Genomic DNA, 27,804 nt, shown 5'->3' with positions numbered 1-27,804 from the left:
TTATTTGCAGGTGTGTGGAATAAAAGGCAACAACAACAACATCAACGTGTATTTACACAGCACCCCTCACACAGAGTAGGTCCCCGGGCACTTGAAGGCAGGTAAATGGGACTGAAAGGATAGCTCTTTCAAAGAGCCAGCATAGGTGCAATGGACTGAATGACTGGCCTACTTCTGTGCTGTGAATTTTTATGGTCCTATATTCTGGATTCCAGGTATTTTGCTCATTGGAAATGTTTGATCTGCCAGGAATCTATGGTCACATCAGAAAATAACATTAGATTTTGATGTTGGCAACTAAGAGGGAAAACTTATAACGCTTCCAATTTCAGACTGAATATAAGAATTGTCTTTGATTCTGCATGATATTAACTTTAAGTGGTTGGTTTACTCTGGTATCTATATTTTCACCAGCTACCAGTTGCCTCAGTTCAGATGCTTACAGGCCAGGTGGAATTTCAGCTCTCGAACACTAGAACAAACTCTCAATTTTCACTGCTGGAAAAAAAGTTTTGCACTTTCTCTTTTTTAAAAAAAATCTGCATTTTGTTACATCACGTACATTGATTTTTTTCTGACAGAGAAATATAGCTATTAATACAAGGGCCACATTAAAAGCTTTAAAAGCTTTGTATCCACCTGCCACTCGGCTTGTTTTTGACAGAACATGATTAGACCTCATTATGAATTCAGAGACTGAGCGACAATGGAGACCAGCACTTTCCAATGATTTTTACTTCCTGAGGGAATTATACAGGTCCAAATGTAATGGATTTGAAAGGTTGTATCTCTTATTCTGATCCAACGTAAGATCATTTTCATATATTCGTATTTTGTTTGTGTCAGTCATACCATCTCTCAGATTTATTATCTCTATTCATATCAGCAGTGGAAAAATTTCCTCATTCTACAATGTTCCAATAGCAAAGGAAAATGACTTGAACAAGACAGACTGCAATACATACTTAACACTAAAATGTGGGAGCAGTTGGCACCCTCTTCAATTAGTATCTGATCTGAAAGACAGCATTTCCAGCAATAGAGTGTCATCCCAGACAATAATAATAATTATTGCATTTGATATAGCGCCTTATTACATCTTTGAGATGTCTCAAAATGCTTCATGGAATACTCTGAAAAGTGAAATGACTGTATATTTTGTGGGCGAAATGCTTTGAAAGTGCAATGAACCCACAATCTTTCGACCCAGAAGCAAGATTGCTACCAACTAAATCAGGCTGAGAATATTTTTTTTCCTCTGAGTCAGAAGGTTGTGGATTCAATCCCCACATTGAGGGTTTGAACTCACAATTCCAGGCTAACATTGCAATGCAGTGCTGCGGTGTGTTGCATTGTTGGAGGTTATATCTTTCAGATGAAATGTTCAACTGAGGTCTCATCTGCCTGTTCAGGTGGACTTTACACTATTCGGAAAGAAAAGGGAGTTTTTCCTGGTGTCTTGGCCAACTCTACCCCAGATAAAACTGGTTATTCACATCATGGCTGTTTCTGAGACATTGTTGGAGGCAAATTTTCGATTGTATTCACCCACAAAACACACAGTGACTACACTTTCTAATATATCCTGTGAACATCTTTGACACTTCCTCCCAACATGAATGGCATGAAAGCAAATACAAGATCTTTATTATATTTTCTGCTTCCTATTAATCTAATGAATTAAATTTCCATTTATAACTGTATCGTGTGTTGAACAAGCCCATTTAACCGCCTGTTAGAAAACTGAGCGGTGCTGTCCGAAAGTGAAGAAATAAAGCATATGGCTTTTGTTCATCCAACTGCTTTGCTACAGTCTCAGTCAATTTCTTAGTCATAAAGCCATGCTGGTTTGAATTATTGTCGTTGTTGCTGGGTGGTCTGGCATTATTCCCTTTATAAAGGACTCCATGGTTTTCCTCACTGTTTATGGCCAGCTAATAAAAAATGTTCATCTAAAGATCAGATTCACAATTACTGCTTCTACTCGCTTCATACCATATTCGTCTTGAAACATTGTGATGACATTTTGTTCATACTTCTCTCCGCACTTATGGAAACATCCCATCTGGTCCTTCAGCCTCTCAGCCCCTAGGCTCTGGAACTCTATCCCCCAGTGCCTTCGCCGCTTCCTCCCTTTCCTCCTTCAAGGCCGGTCTCAAGACCTTTCTCTTTGACCGTGCCTTCAGCTCCCCTCTCGACTCTACCCCCTCCTCGCTCCCTCCCTTCCCTCCCCTCACCCTGACCATTTCCTCACTGCTCCTGACCCAACTGTACAGCGCCTTGGGACGTCCTCCCGACATGAAAGGCGCTCTATAAATGGAATCTTGTTGTTGTTGTAGTACCTTTTGAATATTAGAATATTGCATTTTCTTAGCAATCACTATTTCCCCCAAAATTATTGATGGATCCCCTTAGTTATTGATTTACTTACCTTGAGATATATCAATGGTCAATAGCAAAAACTTGAAAAATAAAAATAATTCAAAAGCTCTGCTATCATGCTTACTCATTATCATTATCTAACTCCTAACTGATTATCTAACTAATTCCTTCAAACACGGATTAGATAGTTTTATTTTAGGAAATAACATTATGGGATATAGTACATAGATAGTTTGAGACATTTGTGCATGCGACTACCATCACTTCCTGGCTGGACTATTCCAATGCCCTCCTCACTGGTCTCACCAGCTCCACCATACACAAAATCCAATTAATTCAAACTTCCGTATCCCCATCACACCAGTCTTTGGCAGGTCCCACTGGCTCCCAATTACAGAACAGATCGATTTCAAGATCCTCTCACTCGTTTTCAAATCCCTTCATGCCCTCGCACCTCCCTACCTATCCAACCTGCTTACCCCCCACTTCCCCACCTGCTGCCTCTGCTTGGCTGGCTCTGGCCTCCTCTGCTCCACCATTGGTGACTGTGCCTTCAGCCACTATGCCCCGAAACTCTGGAACCCTCTCCCTGAATCCTTCCACCTTGCCCCCTCCCTCTCCACCTTCACAACCCGCCTAAAGGCCTTCCCTTCTAATCATGCTTACTGTCACATCCCCCTCCCTCTCCCCCTGGCTCGTTGTCAGACTCTGCCACTACCAAGCACTCTGGGACTCTACCCGGTGTGAACAGCGTTATATTGATGCAAGTTGTTTTGTTGGTTAGTATGACCCAGGTTGCGTTTACATGAAGCTTTAGGAAACTGAATTAGGGAACATTTGCCAACCTCACTCATGGAAATATGAATCATATTGCCTGATTGGCCAGGACAGATATCTTATTTCAACACAGGAACTGGACACACCCTTAGCTTCAGAAGATGGAGTGTGTATATTATTAACAAGCAATATCAATGCCTGTTTATTTTCAAGTCTTGTATTATAGTGCTAAGCTATCAACAATTTCTGTGTTTAAAGACACCAAACCGGTCCCTGTGAAAACATCTCTTCATATTGTATGTTAGGAATAATGGTTCTCGGACAACGGCTGTTTGTTATTCCTTGTGGATGTTTAGTCAACTCATTTTCTGCACTGGACAGGGCACAAACATTTGGAACTAAATCTCCTTTTCCTGCCAGCACTTCAATTAAATGAGATTATCTGAGTTCAGAATACCATTTCTCATTTAATTCAATTTTCATGAAAGGTAATACCTTAAATGGAATTCACATACCGTCAAAGTGAGTAAAACTGGGCTGTATGGGCTCATGAGCATGGAAAGTATTTAAGGCCACATGTACTCTGTGTACATGAAGCCCCACTAAAGGTTACTATGTAGCAATAATAGTTAATTCGGTGACAAATACTTGATGCTCTCACAATGCATTTACAATATTTCAGGTTTTATTGAGAACTTCTTGCTACCACAATTTTGTCTCCATCCCCAGTGTCCCTCTCTTTAAAATGTTCAAGTCTATTTGTCTGGGTCACTTTCTTGTTCCCATTCTGTATCTACTTAATCATCTTTATGGGACATAGCTGGTGCAAATTTACTGCTGTGTTTACTCATACAATAGCATTCACTTCATTTTTATTCAATTATATTTTGCAGAGCCCTATGAGGCATTTATCATTATATCAAGAGCCCTATGTAAATGCAAGTTTTTTTTATTATTTATTATTATATCTTTGTTATTTCTCTCTCTAAAAATGCACACACTTGTGTACTAACATCCAGACACTCTCTTTCTTTCTCAGTCTCTCTTTCATATGTTGTGGAGACCTGTAGCTTAGCAAGCGAGAGGATCTGAGTTCGATTCCCGGCAGGATGAAACACTGGGCAAGTTTCTGTACTTCAACGCTTCTGTTTACCTAGTTGTAAATAGGAACTCAGCTGTTAGTTGATTGGCGGATCGTTTTTTCGGAGGTAATAATCCCTTCCAAAAAAAAAAAAATTGTCTCTCAATCCACGACATTGAGACATCTCGAAGATGTGATAAGGCGCTATATCAAATGCAAGGATTATTATTAGTTTACGCATAATAATAAGCCTTGCAATTGATATAATGCCTTTCACACCAGGAGGACATCTCAAAGTGCTTTGCAGGATTCCTGTAAAGTGTAGTAACTGTGGATGTTGCAGATGAATCACAGCAGCCAATTTACACACAGCAATATCCAAAAGCAGCCATGGGCAATTTATTTGGGAGATTGTTGGCCAGGACGCCGTGAGAAACTTCCCTTGTTCGAATAGTTCCATGGGATCTTTAATATCTGCCTGAACAGACAGATGAGAAATCATTTTTTAACGTCTCATCTGAAGGACGGCATCTCCAACAATACAGCACACGCTCAGCACTGCATTGGACTGTGAATCTAGACTATAAATTCAAATCCTGGCGTGAGGCTTGAACCCACCACCTCTGACTCAGAGGCAAGAGTGCTACCAACCGCCAATTTGGCACAGAAGCACAGCAGAGTATAAAAGTCCATGACACAATTATGTTAAAGTAAACATTTCTCCATGAGTCAAATGAAGCCAACAGTTGGAAAGAAATAGGAAGTTAATGTGATGAAATTAACTTTTAAAGCAATTGCTCACAGTTCCAAGGACAGTATTCCCGTAAACTGATCAGTATGTTTTGGCCTGGGAGAGCATGGGTTTCATCCCTCCTCAGCAGATCAACTGTGGAAACAACTAAATGTGGAAATCACTCTCGAGCCTAAATTCTATAATTCAAAACACCCTCATTTAAAAATAAAGAAGGCAGGGGCTGGTTGGCTCTGGAAATGGAGCAACGCCAGATTAAGGTATCTGAGGGCTCTAAAACAGATTACGTTAGATGGCCCTTTGTACTATGCATGGAAAATATGCAACAACACCTTTTTAAAAGACTTTCTTCCCGTTGCATCTCCCCACTGTCTCATACCTCCTGCTCCACTTCTCTACCCTTTGCTTATCACGTTGCCTCTCCTAAAGTTGTATGAAGCATGAGGCAGAATGGAGAGTGATGGGAACAGTGGTGGAGCACGAGGTAAAGGTGCCATATCCGGAGACCCCTCAAACTTTGGGGCCTTATGCCATAGTTTAGTTGGTTTATGGGATAATCCAGCCCTGCTAATTAATTAATTAATCAATTAATTCACTCATTTACTGCATCCTGAAAATATTATTTTCTGAAAAAAATCGATCTAATTTCATTTCCACTCTGGAGCCCCTCCCCCTCACCCCCTCCCATGCCTGCTTCAAAGCCCGTCTCAAGATCTTCCTTTCCAACCGTGCCTTCGGTCATCTTCCCTCCTTCACCCCCTTGAACCCCACCCTTTTCTGATCCCAAGCTGCAGGCCGGGTGCAAACCCTTCATTGTCCAGTGCCTTAGGACATCCTCCTGACGTGAAAGGCACTTCATCCATCCTTCAGATGAGACGTGAAACCAAGCCCGCCTGCCTGTTCAGGTGGATGTCATGGCACTAAAAAGAAAGGTGAGTTTCTCCCAGGGTCCTGGCCAACAATCCCCCAAATTAAATTGATCGCTCACTCCATGGCCATTTCTGGGTCAACTGCTGTGCGCAACTGGTCTGCTGCATTTCATCCACAAAATGCAGTCAAAAACCACTTCACAGTAAACCCTGTGAAGCCCTTTGAGACGTACCAACAACCACAATAAGGCGCTATATCAAATAGAAGGATTATTATTATTATTACGAAAGAGGGTGAATCAGAATATTCAGAGTTTTTAATCATTTATTAAAAGACAACATTTGTGGAGAGTCTGCAGCTATTACAGGAAATATCTTTCATTGTGCTCATAAAGGTTATAGTGCCTTAATGAGTTGATACAGTATGTGTAAACATCTTCATGGTCTGCAGTTTGAACATCTCATACAGATCTATGTGTAAGGACTTTTGATTCATAACAACTTGAATTTATATAGCGCCCTTCAGCGTCCCAGAGTGCTTGACAGTGGCGAAGCACGACCTGTATAATTTATAAAAAATTACATAAAAAGTGATATAAAAAAATATGAAAACTGCATAAAAATTTTATGAATGCAATTTGTTGTTGTTCCTGTTGTTGAATACAGTTCAAGGTCCTCACCTTCAAAGCCCTCCATGGTGTTGCTCCTCCCTATCTCTGTGACTTCCTACCCCCCTACCATCCTGCTCGCTCCCTCCGCTCAGCGGGGCTCGGGTCTACTTCACGTCCCCCGTCTCGCTCACCCCACTATTAGTGGGTGGGCCTTCTGCCACTCTGTCCCTGGGGGTGTGTGTGTGTGTGGGGTGGTGGTGGTGGGGGTGTGTGTGGGGTGGTGGTGGGGGTGTGTGTGGGTGGTGGTGGTGGGGGTGTGGGGGGGGTGGTGGTGTGGGGGGTGTGTGTGGTGGGGGGGTGTGGGTGTGTGTGTGTGGGTGTGTGTGTGGGGGTGTGTGTGTGGTGGGGGGGGTGTGGGGTGTGTGTGGGTGTGTGTGTGGGGGTGTGTGTGGGGGTGTGGGGGGGGTGTGTGGTGGTGGGGGTGTGTGTGTGGGGGTGTGTGTGTGGGTGTGTGTGTGGGGGGGGGTGTGTGGGGGGGTGTGGGTGTGTGTGTGTGGGTGTGTGTGGGGGTGTGGGGGTGGGGTGTGTGTGTGTGTGTGGGTGTGTGTGTGGTGGGGGTGTGGGGGGGGTGTGGGGGTGTGTGTGGGGTGTGTGTGTGTGGGGGGGGTGGTGGTGGGGGTGTGTGTGTGTGTGTGGGGGGGGGGTGGTGGTGGGGGGTGTGTGTGGGGTGGTGGTGGTGGGGGTGTGGGGGGGGTTGTGGGGGGGTGTGGGGGTGTGTGTGTGGTGGGGTGTGGGGGGGGGTTGTGGGGGGTGTGGGAGTGTGTGTGTGTGGGGGTGTGTGTGTGTGTTGGTGGTGGTGGGGTGTGGGGGGGAGTTGTGGGGGTGTGGGGGCAGTGTGTGTGTGTGGGTGTGTGTGTGTGTGTGTGTTTGGTGGTGGGGGTGTGGGGGGGGGGTTGTGGGGGTGTGTGTGGTGGTGTGGGGGTGTGGGGGGGGTGTGTGGGTGTGTGTGTGTGGGGTGTGTGTGTGTGGGGGGTGGTGTGTGTGGGGGGTGTGTGTGTGGGGGGGTGGTGGTGGGGGTGTGGGAGTGTGTGTGTGTGGGTGGGTGTGTGTGTGTGGTGGTGGTGTGGGTGTGTGTGTGTGTGGTGGTGGTGGGGGTGTGGGGGGGGGTTGTGGGGGGGTGTGGGAGTGTGTGTGGGTGGGTGGGTGTGTGTGTGTGGTGGTGGTGTGGGTGTGTGTGTGTGGTGGTGGTGGGGGTGTGGGGGGTTGTGGGGGGTGTGGGGGTGTGTGTGTGTGGGTGTGTGTGTGTGGGGTGTGGGGGGGTGTGTGGGTGTGTGTGTGTGGTGGTGTGGTGGTGTGGGGGTGTGGGGGTGTGTGGGGGTGTGGGGGTGTGTGTGTGTGGGGTGTGGGGGGGGGGTTGTGGGGGGTGTGTGTGTGGGTGTGTTGGTGGTGGTGGGGTGTGGGGGGGGGTTGTGGGGGGTGTGTGTGTGGGGGTGTGTGTGTGGTGGGTGTGTGTGTGTGGGGGTGTGTGGGGTGTGTGTGTGTGGTGGGTGTGTGTGTGGGGGTGTGTGTGGGGGTGTGTGTGGGGTGTGTGTGTGTGGTGGGTGTGTGTGTGTGGGGGTGTGTGTGTGGGGGTGTGTGTGGGGTGTGTGTGTGTGGTGGGTGTGTGTGTGTGGGGGGGTGGTGGTGGGGGGTGTGTGTGGGTGTGTGCGTGTGGTGGGTGTGTGTGTGTGGGGGTGTGTGTGGGGTGTGTGTGTGTGGTGGGGTGTGTGTGTGGGGGGGGTGGTGGTGGGTGTGTGTGTGTGTGTGGGGGGGGGGTGGGGGGTGTGTGTGGGGGTGTGTGTGGGGGGGTGGTGGGGGGTGTGTGTGGGGGGTGTGTGTGGGGGGGGTGGTGGGGGGTGTGTGTGTGTGTGGGGGGGGGTGGTGGTGGGGGGTGTGTGTGGGGGGGTGGGGGGGTGTGGTGGGGGGGGTGTGGGGGTGTGTGTGTGTGGGGGTGTGTGTGTGTGTGGGGTGTGTGTGTTGGTGGTGTGGGGGTGTGGGGTGTGTGTGGGGTGGTGGTGGTGGGGGTGTGGGGGTGTGTGTGTGGGTGGGTGTGTGTGTGTGGGGTGTGGGGGGGGTGTGGGGGTGTGTGTGGTGGTGGGGGTGTGTGTGTGGGGGGGGGTGGTGGTGGGGGTGGGGGGGGGGTTGTGGGGGGGTATGGGGGGGTGTGTGTGGTGGTGGTGGGGGGTGTGGGGGGGGGGGTTGTGGGGGTGTGTGTGTGGTGGTGGTGGGGGTGTGGGGGGGGGGGTTGTGGGGGGGTATGGGGGGGTGTGTGGTGGTGTGTATGGGTGTGTGTGGGGGTGTGGGGGGGAGTTGCTGTTTGTTTATTGTTGCTATGGTTATTTCCTGTCCGGCGCCTGCGCGGTGGGAGCCCTGGTAACTGGAACAGCTGAAAAGTTGCAACAAAGTATCCCCTCCGGCGGCAGGAGACAGGGGGGGCTGACAGGGCAGGGGGCAGGGGGGGCAGGGCAGGGCTGACAGGGCAGGGGGGGGCAGGGCAGGGCTGACAGGGTAGTGGGACAGGGGGACAGGCAGGGCAGGGGGGGCAGGCAGGGCAGGGGAGGCAGGGCTGACAGGGCAGGCAGGCAGGGCAGGCAGGCAGGGCAGGGGACAGGCAGGGCAGGGGACAGGCAGGGGAGGCAGGGGGGACAGGCAGGGCAGGGGGACAGGGCAGGGGACAGGCAGGGCAGGGGGGGCAGGGCAGGCAGGGCTGACAGGGCAGTGGGACAGGGGGACAGGCAGGGCAGGCAGGGCAGGGGGACAGGCAGGGCAGGGGGAAAGGCAGGGCAGGCAGGCAGGGCAGGGGGACAGGCAGGGCAGGGGAGGCAGGCAGGGCAGGGGGACAGGCAGGGCAGGGGGACAGGCAGGGCAGGCAGGGCAGGGGCCAGGCAGGGCTGACAGGGCAGGGGCGGTAGGCAGCTATGGAGGGGCAGGCAGGGCTGGGGAGAGATGCAGGGCTGGGGGGGCTGGCCGGGCTGGGGAGACAGGCAGCGCTGGGGGGGCAGGGGGGGCAGGCAGGGCAGGAGGGACAGGCAGCTATGGAGGGACAGGCAGGGCTGGACCGCTCTGTGTGCGATCCCTCTACGCTCCTCGCCCAGCAAAGTGGCAGCCGGGACGAGGAGCAGAGTCCGGCGGAGCAGCAGAAGGAAGAGCTGGAGAAACGCTTCGTGCAGAACCTGCAGCACATCGGCAGGAGCATCTGTGCCGGTCAGAAGGTCGAGACCCGTGACCCCAAGGCACTGCAGGAGGCACTGGAGATGAAGAGGAAGGAGAAGGAGCGAAGAGTAGAAGAAGAAGGTGGAGGAGAGGGACAGGAGGGGGATGAGGGATGCACCTGTCCTGAGAATGTGCAGGAAAGTGCAGAGGACGAGCCTGTGGTACGTGAGGAGGAAAAGGATTCAGCAGAGCCCAAGGAGGACCATGATGAGGCAGAGCAACTTCGCATCAAAAGCAAATGTCTGCAGGGCAATTGGCAGGAAGAGGTATTGAGCCCTTCTTTTATTGACTCCCGAGGCTGGTGGATTCCCAAAGCTCCACAATAGTTTTCATTTATTAATAATAATAATAGTTTCATTTGGTGTAGCGCGTTTGGGCCTCAGCTATTTACAACTTACATCAACGATCGAGACGAGGACATTGAATGTAACGTATCTAAATTCGCGGAAGACACTAACCGAGGTGGGAGAGTAAGCTCTGAGGATGATGCAAAAAGATTGCAGCGGGATATAGATAGGCTCGGGGAGTGGGCGAGTCGGTGGCAGATGGAATTTAATGTGGGGAAGTGTGAAGTTATTTCAGAAGGCTGTAGATGCTCAGTCTTTGAACATTTTCAAGGCTGAGACTGATAGATTTTTAAAAAACAGAGGGATTAGGGGCTATGGGGATAGGGCAGGTAATTAGAGTTAGGTCTGAAGATCAGCCATGATCTTATCGAATGGCGGGGCAGGCTCGAGGGGCCGAATGGCCTACTCCTGCTCCTAATTCTTATGTTATCAGGTCAGAAGGACGTCTCAATGCACTTCACAGAATTTACTGTGAAATGGAGTGACTGTAGGCGACTTAGCAGCACAATTGTGCACAGTAATGTCCCACAAACAGCCATGAAACGTGACCAGATTTTATTTGGGGGATTGCTGGCCAGGACATTGGGAGAAACTCAAATTTCAAATAGTGCCATAAGATCTTTAATGTCCCCCTGAACAGGCAGATGGGTCCTCGGTTTAACATATCATTCGAAAGACGGATAATAATAACCCTTGTATTGTTATAGCAACTGATCAGTTGATTAATGCATCTCAAAGCACATCACTTAGGATAACGTCTCTTCAGGCTTCCATTTCAAACACTGGGGTGAAAAATATGAGATTTACCGTTATCACATTGTAAACATTCTGGTGCCTTCGCCTCGGTCCCCCCTCCCTTGCTTCCTTGAAGGCACATCTCAACACCCTCCTTTTCCACAGCACCTTCGGTCACCCTTCTACCCCTATCCCCCTGCCCTCCAACCCTCCTGATCCAAGTCCCCAGCTTGGGTCCATATCCCTGACTGTCGAGCGCCGTGAGACATCCTTCCAATGTGAAAGGCGCTGTACAATGTCATTGGTTGTTGTTGTTCTTGTGATGTCCCATTTGAGAATTGCCTGACTTAATGTAAATTATTGGGCCCATAGCCGCTTGTGACACAGCAAATCACCCCACTGAGATTTCAATGCTAAGGTTCTAGAAAGCTTGATGATGTAATAATAAATGCAGATCAGGCAGCATCTATGGAGAAAAGAAAATGAGTCCACGTTTCTGACGAAGGGTTGTGGACCCAAAACGTTGACTCACTTTCCTTTCCCCATAGATACTGCCTGAGCTGCTGAGTGTTCCCAGTGACTTCTGTTTTTGTTTCAAATTTCCAGCATCTGCAGTATCTTGCGTTTTTTTTATAATAAATGCCTTTGATTACTATCGCCAGTAATAATTATCACTGGTGATAACAGTCCTAACCAATATTGTGTTTTTCATTTTCACTGGACTATCTGCACACCTCAGATCAATTGGAAACAAACACCATAATATCAGAGGATTCAGAGGATGCAACATGTTTGCCCTTGTTCTCTGTGTATTCACTTGTGAGCAGCGATGGTTCTGGAGTAGACAATCACATAAGGTGGTGCATTGTCGAGCAAATTAAAAGAAGCTTTAACTCCTCATTGTTGTGCTGTACCTGCCCTGGGATTGCTTGATGCTGATACTGGATGTCAGAGGTTTTTAGATTAAGGGATACCTGTAGATATATTGAAGGAAGGGAGGGAAATTGGATGAGTAGAAACTGGATTGATAAGCGTGTACCTTACTTAAAGATCCTCTCACAAATCTCTTCATGCCCTGGCACATCGCTACCTCTCCGACCTGCTTACTTCCCCCCTCCACCACTCGTCGCCTGAGCTCAGCTGGCTCTATCCTCCTGCTTGTCCCTTGTTCCCTCCCATCATCGGCCGCCGTGCTTTCAGCCACCACACTGCAAAATTTTGGAACTCTCTCCCTAAATCCCCCCTCCTTGCTTCCTCCTTCCCTGTATTCAGATCATGCCTGAAGACCTTCCTCTTCAACAGGTACAACAAATAACATGTGTATAGTGCCTTTCACTTCGGTGGATAGTCAGGGATTTGGACCCGAGCAGATGGTTGGGATCAGGAGGGCTGGAGGGCAGGGAGGATAGGATGTCAGGCTCCGCCACTGTTAAGTGCTCGGAGATGCTCCCTGTGTGAAGCGCGCTATACAAATGCAAGTTGTTGATGGTGTACCTTGTGAATAAACAAAACTGATAAACGCTAAGATAATGGACTTGGGAGTAAATCATCTTTTGAATCTAACGTTCCCAAAGTCCATTTATTTGGTTTAGTTTCAGAGTGTTGGCTTCCAAAGAATACTCAACAGAGGCTAACCACCCCAACAGGTAACCCTCTACACTAATTGTTGAGCTTCTCATGGCAAAACAATGGGGACAATTATTTGAAAATAAATATCTCCCTTTGTTGCCAAATTCATTTTACAATTCAGGAAAAACAATTACACCTGATCGTTATGCACTCAATGAAATAATCAAGAATTACAGGACTGTTGCCTTCCAATCAACACCCTTTGTAGTTAATACGTTACTGAATCACTATAATTAGCCTATTTGTAAGACAATCAAATAGAATTGTAAGAGTTAGGAAAGTTGTTTTTTACTTTATTCCTTTTTCACTCCCGAAGTAGGGAAATCATAAAACATTTCTTCTCACTGATGATTGTGAAGATGTGGGAGGCTTTGCCCCAGAAAGCTGTTGAAGTAGAATCAATAGGGACGTTTAAAAGAGAATAATTGGGAATTACAGATATTAAGGATATGACTTTGGATATTCTTAAGCATATCTGCTTGTCCTTCGGATATTAATATCTTCGGACATTATTCCGAGGTGCTGTGTGCAAATTGACATGCTGCATTCATCTACAACATATAATTACTACAATTGACTTCAGTCCTATGCAGCTCTTTGAGACTTCTCGATGATATGATAATATATTAAATGCAAGTGTTATTATTAATTGTAAAGAAATATGAGTAAGTGACCTTGAAGTGTTCAAAAATGTAATAAGCATGAGTGTGATGGAATTTGATGTCAAAGAACTATTTTTTACAACTCTTTTCCAGAGAGCTGTCAAGGACATCGACAAACCTGTGGAGGGTGTGCCTTACTTCAAGTTGTTCAATCATGGACATAAAGGTTTGCTCACCGTTGATTTAGAATCCAAAATGTCTGACGTTACGACATATCGGAACGATTTTCGTCCTTGCTGTGGACATATTTTACATACAAAAGGTAAGGAAACGTTCCAAAGAACATCAACAAAAACAACCACAGACTCCTTATAAATCTATACTGATAAAGATGAAATGTCTATGTGTCTGTGTGTCTGGCTGTTTGTCAGTGTAACCATTAATCATGCTATAACCGATGGACGTAGAGACATGACTTGCTACCTCATTGGAAAGGTCTTGCAACTGGCAGTGTCATAGGCATATTTTTTGGGGGAATCTCCTATCATTGATGAGCTATATTTAAAAAAAAGCTTTAATTATGCCCTCAAAATGAGGTATGCATCGTATTCTGCAACTATGTAGTGACAGAGGAAAGCACACACCATTCAGAGAGATACATCTATATTCTCATGTGAGCTACAGTCCTCTCCTGTGGGACAGACAGACAGAAAGAAACTGAGAGAGATAGAGAGACTGAGAGAGACAGACTGAGAGAGAGAGAGAGACTGAGATAGTCAGAGAGAGTGAGAGACAGAGAGCGAGAGACAGAGCGAGAGACAGAGACAGACAGAGAGAGACAGACAGAGACAGACTGAGATAGAGAGTCTGGGAGAGAGACAGAGCGACTGAGAGAGAATATATGAAGTGTAGTGACTATGTTTTGTGAGAGAGACAGAGAGAGAGAGACTGAAGGAGAGTGAGAGACACAGAGAGAGAGACTGAGAAAGAGACTGAGGGAGAGATTGAGAGAGAGAGAGACAGAGAGAGAGAGACTGTGAGAGACTGAGACTGTGAGAGACTGAGAGAAAATATGTTACAGGAGACCTCCCACTGTGTCCTCCCAAAAGGAGACCTCCTAGCTGAGTATAGATAAAGACAAAATGTCTTTCTGTGTGTCAAACTACATTCCATATTGAATACTTTGGTTGCAAGCAAAGCTGCAGTAGGTAAAGCTATATATATAAAGCTATATATAGTGCCTTTCATGCAGGGAGAACTCAGAATGAATTTGAACAGTCGAGTCAGGAGGTATCAAATGCACGACTGAAGATTTTGGTGGCATTTGGTGTGACATAGAGACAGAGTGGGGCAATGTGGCAAGGATGAAGAAAAGCGGTCTTGGTCAGGGACCAAATCTGTGGAAGGAAGGAGAACTGAGGATTGAACCGAACCACTCTGTGTGAAGAAGTACTTCTCGATCTCTGTTCTAACTACAAAGAAGATTGCAAAGAATGTACGGCATGGAAACAGGCCACTCAGTCCAACCAGTCCCTCCCTGCCAAAGACTCCACGTGAGTCTTCATCCATTCCTTCCTCCCTGCCTTCTATTCCCCTCTCCCTCACGGGAAGGATCTAGCCTATAGCTGGCCTCTTTATTTTCCCTACCAGAGTGAATTAGTTCCTAACATTATTCTTCAGCTGCCATTTATATGCTCATTCTACTAGCAATGTTTATGTCTTCCTGCATTCTACTGCAATCTCCTTCATGGGACTCCAGTATAACTGGAACAGCACCTCCTTTCTATTGTATTCCAGACCTCTTGTAATAAAAGACATCACATTTGTCTTATTGACTGCTTTCTGCACCTGTGAACCAGATTTTAATGACATGGATTTGAATCCCAAGATTTCTTTGCTTGTCTACTCTTCCTGGTGCTTCCCCGTTTGGAACATGCTTCCAACTATTATTGTAGTACCTGAAGTGTACTGTCTTACACTTTGCAAATTAAACTCTATTTGCCATAGTTCTCCCTATTTGCTTAATCTGTCTATGTCTCTGAAATTTTCACCGTCCTCTTCAGAGTGTACAACTCTTATTATTTTAGTGATATCCACAAACTTAGAAATAGTCCCTCTATTCTTGTATCTAGGTCATTGGTATGCAGGGTGAAAAACTGAGGCCCAGCACAAATCCCAAGTGGACAACACTTGACACTTGCAAATCAGAGAACATCCTTTTTATACCAACTCTCCGCCTCCAATCTCCTAACCAATTTCCTATCCATGACACAATCTTGTCGTCAACGCCATCATGTCCCTTAATTTTAGCTAAAAGGCTACGGGGGGGCGGGGCATGAAGCAGGCTAGAGTTAGTTGAGTAGAGTGTGTTGAAGGTCGAATAGGACCAGAAGAAATCACGGAGTTAAAGTGGAGTAAAGCTGTGGAGGTATTTGAACGTTAGGATAAAGATCTTAATGTTGAGGTTAGGGGTTAACCTTCATTTGAGGTTAGGGAACCAATGGAGCCTGGCAAGGATGGTCTACTGCACATGTGGAGATAGGAGAGTTTTATAGTTATAATAGTAATAATAATAATCATTGCATTTAATATAGTGTCTTATCACGTCTTTGAGATGTCTCAAAGTGCTTCACAGAATATATTGTAAAGTGAATTGACTGTATATTTTGTGGGCGAAAGGTTATAGCCAGTTTAAGCCACTTAAGATTTTAAAAAAAACAAAATTACAAGAGAACTATGGCTGAAAAAACATCTTGGCTCATTTTACCTCATCTTCAGAATAACCACCCCACTAGTTTTCTTTTGTAGCATTAAGAGTAGACCCATTGCCATTTCTTATCTGCAAAGTAACTTCCTTATGTTCCTCTTACAGGAATAAAGGAACGGACCATTGAAAAGTGTGTGAGTCAAAACATAAGGTGAGTCATAAGAGGAAACAGACAGTTCTGTCCAACTTGCACTAAACACTGATCTGTTACATGTCTCGGATCATATTTAGTCATCAAAATAACTGAACATATGTTCTTCATCTAATTTCAACACACTTTTTATCCTTATTTATTGGGTTTCAATATTCTCATTAAGATGCCTGATTTCAATTTTGTCTTATATCCTTGTGTACAATACATTTTGTATGGGAAAGACTGACTTGTTGAGTGAGGGTAGTGCACAATATGTAATCTGCAGTGCACATAGCACATACTAATCAGATAGATTGAGACAGAAAAAGGGAGAGTAAGGATAAGCGAAGAAGAGGATAGGTAAAGACAAGAGAGCAGAACAGAAAAAGGGATCAGAGGACGAGCACTGGTAATGCTTCTAAAGAATGTTTTACATTTGATGGTTAGGGCTAATATTGCATTATATGTTTGAGTAACTTTATTATTGTAATATTTGTACTTTTGTTCACTGCTACAGTGAAAACGTCTGACAATCTCCAAAAACTTGCTATCGGCACATTGGCTACTGAGTTTGCCTATAACCACACAGTCACTGTACATGACAGTAATTGCTTGTGAAGGGCTTTGAGATCTTTTGATTATACTGTTGTTGCTGGTTCAAAGATAAATCAGCACAATTATCAACTGTATTAGGTTGTTAGCGCACTTGGAAACATTTTAGGAAATAATGTAAGATTATAGTGTTACCTCTGGATCAGAAGATTATGGCCTTGAGCTTGAGCTCTTCAGATGGGCTGATGATCTAGTACAGTTCTAAGGGATACTGAATTGTTGGAGACGTTATTCAACAAGGGTTGAAATTGGCTCCTGATTACTTGTTTTGCTGTTAAAGGCCACACGGAACTCTTTCAGAGAAAGGCAACAGAGTTCTATCAATATATCTCATTCATCCAAAATTTAAATTGATCAATTTCATAATTCATATTATTGCTGCTTGTGGGATATTTTGGCACAGATTAGCTGCTGCATTGGCTACATACTTCAACATAACTCATTGTAAGAAATGCTTTGGAATGGTTTTGACATTGGGGAAATGTAATATCAAAGCTTATTACCATTGTTTTTTTTTATCTGACACATGCAGAAACTATCACCATGCTTATGTGTGTCCAAACCAGAATAAAAGCTTCACATAAGTATGTATGCCACCCACACATGGAAATTTCCCTGTGAGCGAAATTTCTACTCTCTCCCTGGAGGTTCGCACCATGTTTACTTAATTCTGGAGAGTAATTGGGTTCAGGTCGGCAGGAGAAAAGGCTTAGCAATCCCAGAGAGTGTGCTGGGGTTACCATTGGAGTTCAACAAGATAAAAATGTATAGCTTGGCACCGTCTGACAATCTTCCCGCATCTTGTCCAGCCAGGACCACCCTACCCGATAAGGGTTTGGATTGCAGGGCTAAAGGAGGTTAGCAGGGTACCCAAGTGGGAAGAATTCCGCTCCCTCAAAATGCTTCCAATGAGGCTCACTGGCTGGAGTGTGAACTGCGGTGCCCTCAAATACTTTACACTTGTTTGGCTTTACAATATTACCGTTGAATAACTAAGCAGATTATGAATAAAAGCAACTTTTCTGTCCGATTACAAATCTGAGTGCGGAGTGCCATTGAGTGCATTGGTACAAGCCCACGTTCAGTAGAGAAATGTGAAATGCGTATCTATTTTTTCTTCTCCTTCATTTTCTTTCCAGAGTTAAAGTATCAGCATTCCTTTTCTGGAAATAATTTTCATGGTCCGTCCGCTTCAAACACTGTTAAAATTGGAAAACGATCCCACGCTCCTTTTGAACTGGCGTATTTTTCTCTCTCCTGCAGCTCGGTTTTTCCTTCAACCTTTGTGTACGAGTAAATTACTTGCTGGTGGCCTCCCATGCAAATCCCTCTGACTGGCCGCTCATTACCAACCTATCTGAGATTAGGTAGCAAAGAGCGAAGATTGAAAGACGTCTTTGTGTTGGTTGGAATAACAGTGAAAGTTTAGTTAGGTTTTTATTACTATAACACCATATTCTGTAGGTGAGTGAAACTGCTTTCAAAAGCTACTTCGGAAACATTAGCCATTACGCACATCTGCTTTTGTTAAAGCCCTTTTTATGTTTTCCTTCCTCTGACACAAATAACTAATAGTGCTTTGCACTTTGGATGTTTTAATTGAACTACATTTCCTCAGCGTATTATGGAACTTGCCTTTTTTGCCTGAAAATAAAACAGGCAGAACTGAGGCCAGCTGTTTTGTTCCTTCTAGTTTGTGTTACCACATGTGCACCATATGTGGAATGCAAGAATTTGAGCGGCTTCAGTAGCCTGTGTTTTTCTTGCAGCACTGGTGGCAGATGCTGGAAGTGGGGGAGGAGGCAAAGGCATGCAGGTCAATGCTAGACATAAGATCTAGCAGTGTCCTTCGCTGATATCTTCCTCATCCTCAATCTTACTTTCCCATCTTAGCAAGGATGTGTTCAAAGAGTTTAACTCCGGCCCTGCAATGGAACCAATGGAACAGTCGTCAGTAACAGGACGAGACTTCAGAATCAAAGGCTTTACATCCACCCCGCCTCAGCCTACTAAGGTAGGCAACCCGAGCGAGCACAAGTCACCGATTATTTAGCTTCACGCCTGAGCACACGGTACAAATAAACTGCGGAGCCCAGTCATCAAGACATGGAAAAGGTAGAAAGGTCCAGGCATTTGGCACACTCACACTTTATAAATGCATGTGTGTAATGTGCACGCATTGTGTGGGGGGCGGGGAGCAGATATCAAGCAATGTTTTTCCAAAAAGTAGGCAGGAGGGAAATATCAGTTTATACTTCACTGACACTTTACTGACAGTAAACATGTCACGTGGAAAACTCAGTAAAAGCTGCTTGGAATGGAAAGTAAAGCTATTTTAATGAATCCTGGCTTCTGCAATAATTTTTTTTTGTAACCCTAGTTACAGTATTTGATAACCAAGGGAACTGCAGGTTATTTGTCACACCCTTTGCTCAGTCCCAATTCATTCCTAGCACCTGAAATTCCACCTGTTGTTAACCTCAAGGTTATTCTCCTAAAAGTTCAGATCATGCGGAATTCTGGAAAATCCTTAGATTCATTCTTAATTCTGAAGTTGATTTTCCACAGTATTTGTTTAATGATTAGCATAAAACTGGCTTCAACATCAAAGATGATATTAAGATTTTTTTAATGCAAAATTCAGCCCAAACCAGGTGAGATTTCAGGTCAAGAAACAGTAACAAGAAACTGTATGAACATTCACAAGAATATTTCATCGTGCAGTACATAGAATGTATCCTCCCCATCTCAGCTAACTTCGTTCAAAATATTTGATGAATTTGATACTTTTCAGAAAAAAGTTGTTACTTAACTTACAGAAATAGAAAACGTGCTTTTTTACTTTATAATATATCGTCCTAGCTGGACAAGCAGCAGGAAGCTTGTCAGAAAGTCCTTTCAATGGCAAGCCATGTGGTTTTAGCTGGTTGAATACCAGCATAACTCCCAAAGCACACTTGGGGTCCCCAAGTGTACTTGTGTGGCATGTGTGTCATTCTAATTTTATGGTCAGTCGGGTGTCTGACACAATGCAGAAAAATATTTAAACCAGACTGAGAGTTCAATGGATGCCTGGAATGAAATGCACATTCTCTCCCTGAGGTATACCTGAACGGTGCTATACAAATGTAATCTTGTTGTTGTTTATCTAAATCAGCAGCGTAATAAAGCCCAGATTGGCAAGAGCCAAAACTTGGAGACCCCAAGGTGTGCTTTGGGAATTATGCTGGCGTTTAAACAGCTAAAACCACATAATTTACAATTGAAAGGACTTTCTGACAAGCATCCAGCTAGGACGACCATTAGAGCTTTGACTTGCAGTGTTAACACCAGCTGAGTGGGAAGAATACCCACTAATTGTTCTGACCACTATTTCCTGCTGTTGAGCCAGGTTGGCTGGTCTGTCATCAGCAGTGTTGTGGAGTACTGTGAACCTGCCTCGCTGAGGAACTGGACTACAAAGACTACCCCAGCTGATTGACTCAATTCCAACATTCTGTTGCCAAGTATGGCACCTTGGAGCCAGTTCAGGTCTACAATGTACCACCTTACATTGTCTTTCTTGCTGGAGCTGATTTAACAATAATAATGATAATCCTTGCATTTGATATAGCGCCTTATCACGTTTCAAGACGTCTCAAAACGCTTCACAAAATGTATTGTGAAGTGAATTGTGCATATTTTGTGGGCTAGATGCGACAGCCAATTGCGCATAGCAGTGTCTCACAAACAGACCTGGATTGAGTGACCAATTTATTATTATTATTATTTTTGAATGAATTATTACCTCTGGAAAAGCAATCTGTCAATCGACTAAAAATCGGGTTCCTACTTACTGCTAGGTAAATAAAGGTATGTGGAGTAAGAAAACTTGCCCAGTGTTTTGCACTCCATCTATAATACCCTCATAATGAATTATTTGCCAATTGCTCGCTTGTGAGGCAGGTGCTCTAACTACTGAGCTACAGGACTCCACTCAATAACCTCAATATCTGAAGCACTTCATATAATGCTAGTGCTTACATTATAAGGGAATCTTGGCTTTGGGAAGTTACAGTGAAGGGCAAAAAGATGGATAGCTGGACTTTGGGCAATGTATTATGAGGAGAGGTTCTAGAAGCTGGAAATTTCACACTAAAGAGAAAGCTGCAATATCTTATTGAAATATCCAAATCTCAAAAGGCATAGATAAATTGAGCTCAGGTAATATGTTTAACATGGTCAAAAATCCCAGAACAAGGGATATAGAATCATAGCTCAACAGAAGCAAAGTGAACAGACAGTTAAAATGATATTATTTCATACAGAAAATAGTGAGCATGTTTTCTGGATTCACTAGGGCGGTAACGTGTGTGAACAAATTCAAAGAAGAATTCAAGAAGAATTGGCAAATAATTCATTTTGAGGGTATTATAGATGGGGTAATGCAGAATTGTTTATTTTTTAAAAAAGAAACAAAAGTTACTTTGGGATCCGCCAGATGGATCTCTGCATTCCTGCATTCTGATGTAATACAAATTACTGTCAAATTCAATTCTTGAAAACTGGATGGAAGCAAATGTTTACTAAGTCACTACCTAATCCTGAAGGCAGTGCTACTTGCAAAGTATTTACTGTTCTGCTTTTTTTTAAAGCAGCTGGGTGTTGAACACTTACGGAAACCCATCACCATGCTTAAGAGTTTTCAAAGCAAACTGAGAGTTCCTTGCATGCCACCTACACATGGAAATTCTTGTGTTTGGAATCGAATGTACACTCTCTCCCTGAAGGGACTCATCCAGTTTACCAAATTCAAGAGAATACTATAGATTGTCAGGAGACAAGCCTTAGCGACCCCGGAATGTGTGTTGGGGTACTACTGGAGATTTAACCAGCCTAAAATGTATAGCTTGCCATTGAAAGCACTGTCTGGCAAGCTTCCTGCTGTTTGTCTAGCTTCAACCACTCTACCCATTAGGGTTTGGCTTACAGGGTTAACGGGAGATGAGTGGAAAAAATCCCTGCCCCCATTGACTGGTCTGCCCTAACCCCAGACTTGCCTTGCTTAGGAACCGGTCTACCGAGACTCAGTTCCAATATTCCATTGCCAAGCATGTCACCTTGGAGCCAGGTTAACAGGAGCTGAGTGGGATGACTCCCATAGAGGCTTGGCTCGATTCTTACATTCAGTTACCAAACATGTCACCTTCATCCAGTTTCGTTCCAAAGAGACCCCACTTACCCACTTCCCGTACATACATTGTTGTCTTATTTCCGTTATGCGCTTGTCATGCATATCCTGTTTATTGTGTTTTTAATCCGTGTTATTTATTTGCAGAAACATAATTACAAAACTGAACAACCTATTACATTCTGGAGTGACCACGCCAAGAAAATACAGGTAAACGAGTTACAACACTATTAAATGTGGAGCACATCCCCTTTAAGAGTTTGGGTCCTAGTTAATATGACCGTATTTCTGTTTTTGCCAGTTTTAGGTAAAATGTAAATATGGGTCGACAGGGCCAAGAGGTTGGGATATAATACTAACACAAAAAACATGATTGTTCTTTAGTACCATACCTCTAAGAAGCGGCTCTAAATGTTTAGTGAAAAGAGAAACAAAAGGCCAATTTAGCTTATAAAGCTGCTGGACTCTTGTATCATTACTCAGGTGATACAGCAAATTAAAAAGTGACTGTTTAATTCCAACAACATGAACGGCAATAATATTCTAAGACCTAAGGGAAGTGTTGAGTGAAACTAAACTTTGCTTTAATATCTTGCAGTTATTAAAAGGTATGATTCTTTACTAATATAATTTAATTATTATTTCTGGTTAAATAAAGGCATTCCCATCCCTTCCAACCTCTCTTTCCCCCCCCGAACAAATCTCCTGTGGCTGAGCCTCTTCAAATCAGGGGTCTGCCACCCATTGCCCTCTGTATCCTTTGTACCTGCTTTTGCCTTTGAACCGAGCAGCTGTAGGTTTGCCTCATGCAAAGTCCTTGCTGTTATATATCTGCTCCCTTTTCATGCCATGTGTTGCAGTTTGTGAATCCTACTATTTTCATATTGATAATTTTGCTTTTAATATTATTGCTATCATTGCCCACAAAATGCAGTCATTCTATTTTACAGTATAATCTGTGAAGCGCTTTGCGACATCCTCCTGATGTGAAAAGCCCAATGCCAAATGTAGGGATTATTATTAATGTACAGCTTTATTAGCGCTATTGGCCATCCTCGTTAAAATAAAAAGCACTTCTAAGAACATAAGAATTTGCTAAGCGAAAGAAGACCAAGGTAGATCTAATTCACCTTCCACCAGCCTGGCAGTCGTGTGACATGTCGTGTCTCAAACTATAAACTGTAAACCGAGATATTATTTTCTAGCAGAAATCTATCTAATTTGTTCTTGACATCTTTAACTTTCCAGCATACGTATGTATGTTCTGCATTCCTACTGCATAACTGTATTCCCTCCTAACTTTGGTGCTTTTTTTAAACATGGCAATTGTCTGCTTATCTCTCGTTGCATTTCATTAATGTTTGGTTGAAAACAGACAACCATGCTTCATGTCCAATATAAATGTAATAGGCAGTCTTGTGACCCATTTGCTATAACCTATATATGCACATCTGTTTTCACACATTTCGATTAATCTTGGAAATGAGATGCAGGGGTTTGTCATTACCCTTTACAATAAATCCTGTGATCCTGTAAAAGTTGCTGCATCAAATCCAAGGAGTTTTTTTTATTATTGAACACAAAAACCGGGGGAAAATGTTTCATTTTCAAGCAAAATTTAGTAATAAGGTAAAAAGCCATTAATTCCTAATATATGTTTGACTTGGCAATTAAAAAAATATATTTTGAGCACAGAATAAGTCATTTCAATATTGAAAAAAATATTCTACGATTAATATAAAGAGAAAACAAATCTTTTTAATTGTCCTTACATGAATTTACATTAAAAGCTTCTTGTAGTGAGACCAGTTATTTCCGAAATCTTGCCCAGACTAGCTTCTCTTACATCCCCCTGCAGTTGAGCACACACGGTTACATCTAAAACTAGGAGCTGCATATAATTAGACGGTTCACTGACAGCTGTAGATTTACAAGGAGCAGGACGACTGACAGATTCTTGATGCTTGCTAAGACTGTAATGGAATCAGTTCATCTTAAAAGGTTATTTCAACAGTGTACTTTCTGCTTTAACTGGCTTAATCCAGTAAGATCGAACATTTTGCAAAACTACCCAAAGAAAGGACCCGTTTCTGTTATGGAATTGACATACTCAAGACTGGATCAGCAAATGGTTACTGCCGTCTTACCCTTTCTAGTGTGGTGTCCTCATTAGTGAGTTTGGCATTTTGGTCACCATCAGTTTCAAATTAAAAAAACACTGAAAACATGACCTAAATAATAAGGTGTCCTCTATACCTACATGTGAGGTTCAACTCCACTAGGTTTACTGTTTAGAAATTCCTTGGAGAAAAAGGGGAACACGAGCAAAAGCAAAGATGATAGCAGCTGAATTAAAAGGTCATAAAGAACTATATTTAAAAATAATGTAAATGTTATTAAATCAAATGTAAATAAATGTGATGTGCTGTTTGGTTATTAAGTTCTTTATGCACTCTTTATTCAGCTACTACACTCCCACAAGGGTATCTATAAATATATTAGATAAGTAGTGAAGATGTCAGCTTGGCTGAGTTAACTGCACTCTGAGTCAGCAGGTTGTAGGTTCAAGCCCCATGTTCAGGACTTTCAACTCACAGCTTACACTGACCCAACAATGCAGTGCTGGGCAGTGCCTCAGTGTTGAAAATGCTGTCCTTTGGATCAAAATGTAAAACTGAGATCCCATCTGCCTCTTCAGGCTGTTAAAGACGCCAAAGATAATAATAATCCTTGCATTTACTATAGTCTTTGAGATTGTCACAGGGCGTTTCACAGAATATACTGTAAAGTGAATTCACTGTATATTTTGTGGGCGAAACGCAGCAGCCAATTGCACACAGCAGTGTACCACAGACAGTCGTGGATTGAGTGACCAATTTTGTTATTTTTTATTTGAAAGGGAAGGGAGTTTCTCATGTTGTATTTTGTAGATAAACACAGCAGCTAACTTTCACACAGAAATGTCCCACAGCCAGGAAGGAAATGAGTAAAACAATTTTATCTGAAAGATTCTTGCCCAGGACACCATTTTTTTTGAATAGAGTCATGCCTTTAACGTCCCCTTAAGCAGGCAGATAGGACCTCGGTTTAACGTCCCCACCCAAAGGGAAAGCTTCCCTTTGTACATCCCAATAACTATTTGCTTTCTTCCACAACAGGGGGTCACTGAAATAAAGATCGACAATAGTCCATTTAAGAAGCACAGTTTGTTTACTACACCAATAGAAGAACTCATGGATTCCTAACGACCGTAAACCATGGAAAATGACCTGGATCCTAACTGCAGAAATGAGAGAATATTGTATAATTCTATACGACTTGCTCCTTGTTAGCTGATATTTGGTTGATTGTTCTTTTTGTTTATCACATTCCTTTCAGATCAGTTTATGGGACTAAGTAAAAATCCGCAAAGAGTTAGACACAATTCTATCTAGTGATTATGTTGCTGGCGATTTAAGAACCAGAGTCACTGGCTATACCAACCCCCATGAAATATCCGATGACAGAAACTATTATGCCAATTTTTGGCATCCTGGATGGATTCGCAGTACAACACTCTTTATATTCAGTGTGTTTGAATACCTATCAATCACTTGCCAGGTTAATGGGCTCTATCACTCGCCAACCACTAAAAGTAGCAACTTTTTGTTACTTGCTTATAATGGGAATTTCCCTCTGTTAAAGCAATGAAAAAAGTGTCAATTTTTGCATTCATCTTTAAAACCCATCTTAATATCTTTTTGATTGTGCTTTTTGTCACCTCTCTCCCCCCACACCCATACCTTCCTCTGCTCCTCCCCCTCAACCCCAGTGTGGCCTCCGAGCTGATTCTATGAAGCATCTTGAGACGTCCTCCTGACATGCTTTAGTGAATTCAATAATAAACGTGCAGCGGTTTGAATCAGAACCAATAGCATCTACATAATACAGAATAATGTAATGATTGTACACGCAAACGTTCATTTCCTGGGAAGGACAAATTCATCCTCAGTATTCATTCCAGAATTCCAAAGAGAAAGTTCCATAAATGTAGCAACATGGCTTCACCAATGCCTTAACGAAGAACCTGACTGCCTGTGAAAACTGGGTATAAGTGAACACACTTCAAGCTTAGCTTTGCAGAACATTAACATGGGAGAGCACTGTTGTTTGGTGTGGGTTTTCATTATAGCAAACTTAGAGGTTTAACTATGGTTTTGGTGTGGGACTCATGAATACTTTATGATAGTATGAGCTTTGTATATTAGAATATTTTGCATTCATTTTAGTTTTGGTGCGTTATTTGAAGGTAACCAGTTTCAGTATTTACCAATAAAGTAAATACAATTTTAAACCATTAGAATCTGTTCATTATTCTCTCTTATTTTTTTCCTATACAATTACGTAGATTCCACCAAAACATTCAGCAGGTTGGAGCACAGCAGTAATCCAGAGGTTCATCCAAGTGTATCTTAAATGCCCAAGTTCTTGTGTTCATGCAAAGCACTCTTGGAAGGATGGGATAGATTTAGTTCTGGCCATCCTTGTACATTACACAAATGGTCAAATGTGAGTGGGTCTAATAGTAACAGTAATAATTATTAAGCGCTCTGAGACATCCTTAGGACGTGAAAGGTCCTATATAAATTGGATTGGATTGTAATGATAACAAATGTAATGAATAATCCAGCCAGCGCCCTCTTTTACTCAGGCACATGCATCTGAAGTTATTCAGCTCATTTTGGAAACTGCCTGTCTGCCTATTCAGGTGGGTACTAAAGATTTGTGGAGTCCTGTAGCTCAGTGGTTAGAGCACTCGCTTTGCAAGTGAGAGACCTGAGTTCAATTCCAGGCAGAGGGTGAAACCTTGGGCAAGTTTCCTTACTCCACACAGAGCCTAATAATAATCCCTCCAAAACCAAAAACAATAATAAATTGGTCATTTTCAATCTACGACTGTTTGTGGGACACTGCTGTGCGCAATTGGCTGTCGCGTTTGCCCACAAATATACAGTCAATTCACTTTACAGTGTGCTCTGTGAAGCGCTTTGGGACGTCCTCCCGACGTGAAAAGCACTATATCAAATGCAAGGATTATTATTATTGCATGACACTCTTTGAATAGCAAGGCAACACTCACTGCCAATGGCAGTGCCCTGACAAGCAATCCCCCAGATTTAAAAAAAGGTCTTTCACTTCTGGCTGTTTGTGAAATTTTGCTCTGCGGAAATGAGCTATTGTATTCACCTACAAAATACCCAATCGCTATACGTTCCAGAAAACTCTATGGAGCGCTTCGAGAAATTTTTATGTGACAAGGCGCTATCTCAAATGCAGAGATTATTATTTTGTTTAGATCTCTTACAGACTGTAACTTATTTTACATTGAATATTTTGACTAATTGCATATTAAATAACTCGAATAAAATTGACCTAAAACACATGGTACATTTGTTTCCCATTTGTTTTATGTTGCACATTGGAGTAACATTAACTACACCAAGCACTCACACATGTTTCAATGGTTCCTGAGTGAAGGAAAATTAATACTCATAACTCATATCTCTGTACGTACACATTAGTTATCCATACCCATATCATAACACATGTAATTCACCACCAGAGGTGAGATCATTTGTGAATCTAATTTGACACCAATGGAAAAGAACGTCATAAAAAAACAATGAAAATAGTCATCCTCTTTCCCTTATCCTTGCCAATTGTCTCCTCCAATGTTTTTCCTTTTCTCCTGAAAATATTTGGCTCCTTTTTGCTTTCTACAGGAGCCAGGGGCAGTTCACTGCAGTGCAGTGGTCATTGGCAGTGAGTGTTGCCTTGCTATTCAACTGGGGAGAAAATGGGCAACACAGCCAAGCCCAGCTCTGTCCACATGCTCCGTCAGCAACACACACGCCTCTTACTTGTAGGGTCCTCTGGACAGTGGTCAGGGATGGGAATCCCCATTGTGTGTTTCCTTCCATCAACTAGAAGCATTGAGGTCAATTCATAGAAACATCAACTATCTCAGTATTACGTTACAGTCACAGGATTTGAACCTGTGACTTTATAAACTACGTGGCTTAATGCTGTGGTGTGTTTAACCACTA

The 27,804-nt window shown here is 43.5% G+C and overlaps 1 protein-coding gene across 1 annotated transcript; it reads left to right on the top strand.

Moving 5' to 3' along the window:
* The first annotated feature begins 9,519 nt into the window (after positions 1–9,519).
* On the top strand, positions 9,520–26,051 carry spag8 (sperm associated antigen 8). Its single transcript, XM_007897192.2, has 6 exons — positions 9,520–9,989; positions 13,190–13,358; positions 15,909–15,954; positions 18,442–18,562; positions 21,866–21,928; positions 24,877–26,051. The coding sequence occupies exons 1-6, from the start codon at positions 9,546–9,548 to the stop codon at positions 24,961–24,963; spliced, it is 930 nt and encodes a 309-aa protein (XP_007895383.2). The 5' UTR covers positions 9,520–9,545; the 3' UTR covers positions 24,964–26,051.
* Positions 26,052–27,804: the final 1,753 nt, after the last annotated feature.

This window comes from Callorhinchus milii, unplaced genomic scaffold (genome assembly GCF_018977255.1).
Source record: "Callorhinchus milii isolate IMCB2004 unplaced genomic scaffold, IMCB_Cmil_1.0 Scaffold1, whole genome shotgun sequence".
Taxonomy (NCBI): domain Eukaryota; kingdom Metazoa; phylum Chordata; class Chondrichthyes; order Chimaeriformes; family Callorhinchidae; genus Callorhinchus; species Callorhinchus milii.
This window is presented reverse-complemented; position numbering and strand designations above follow the sequence as displayed.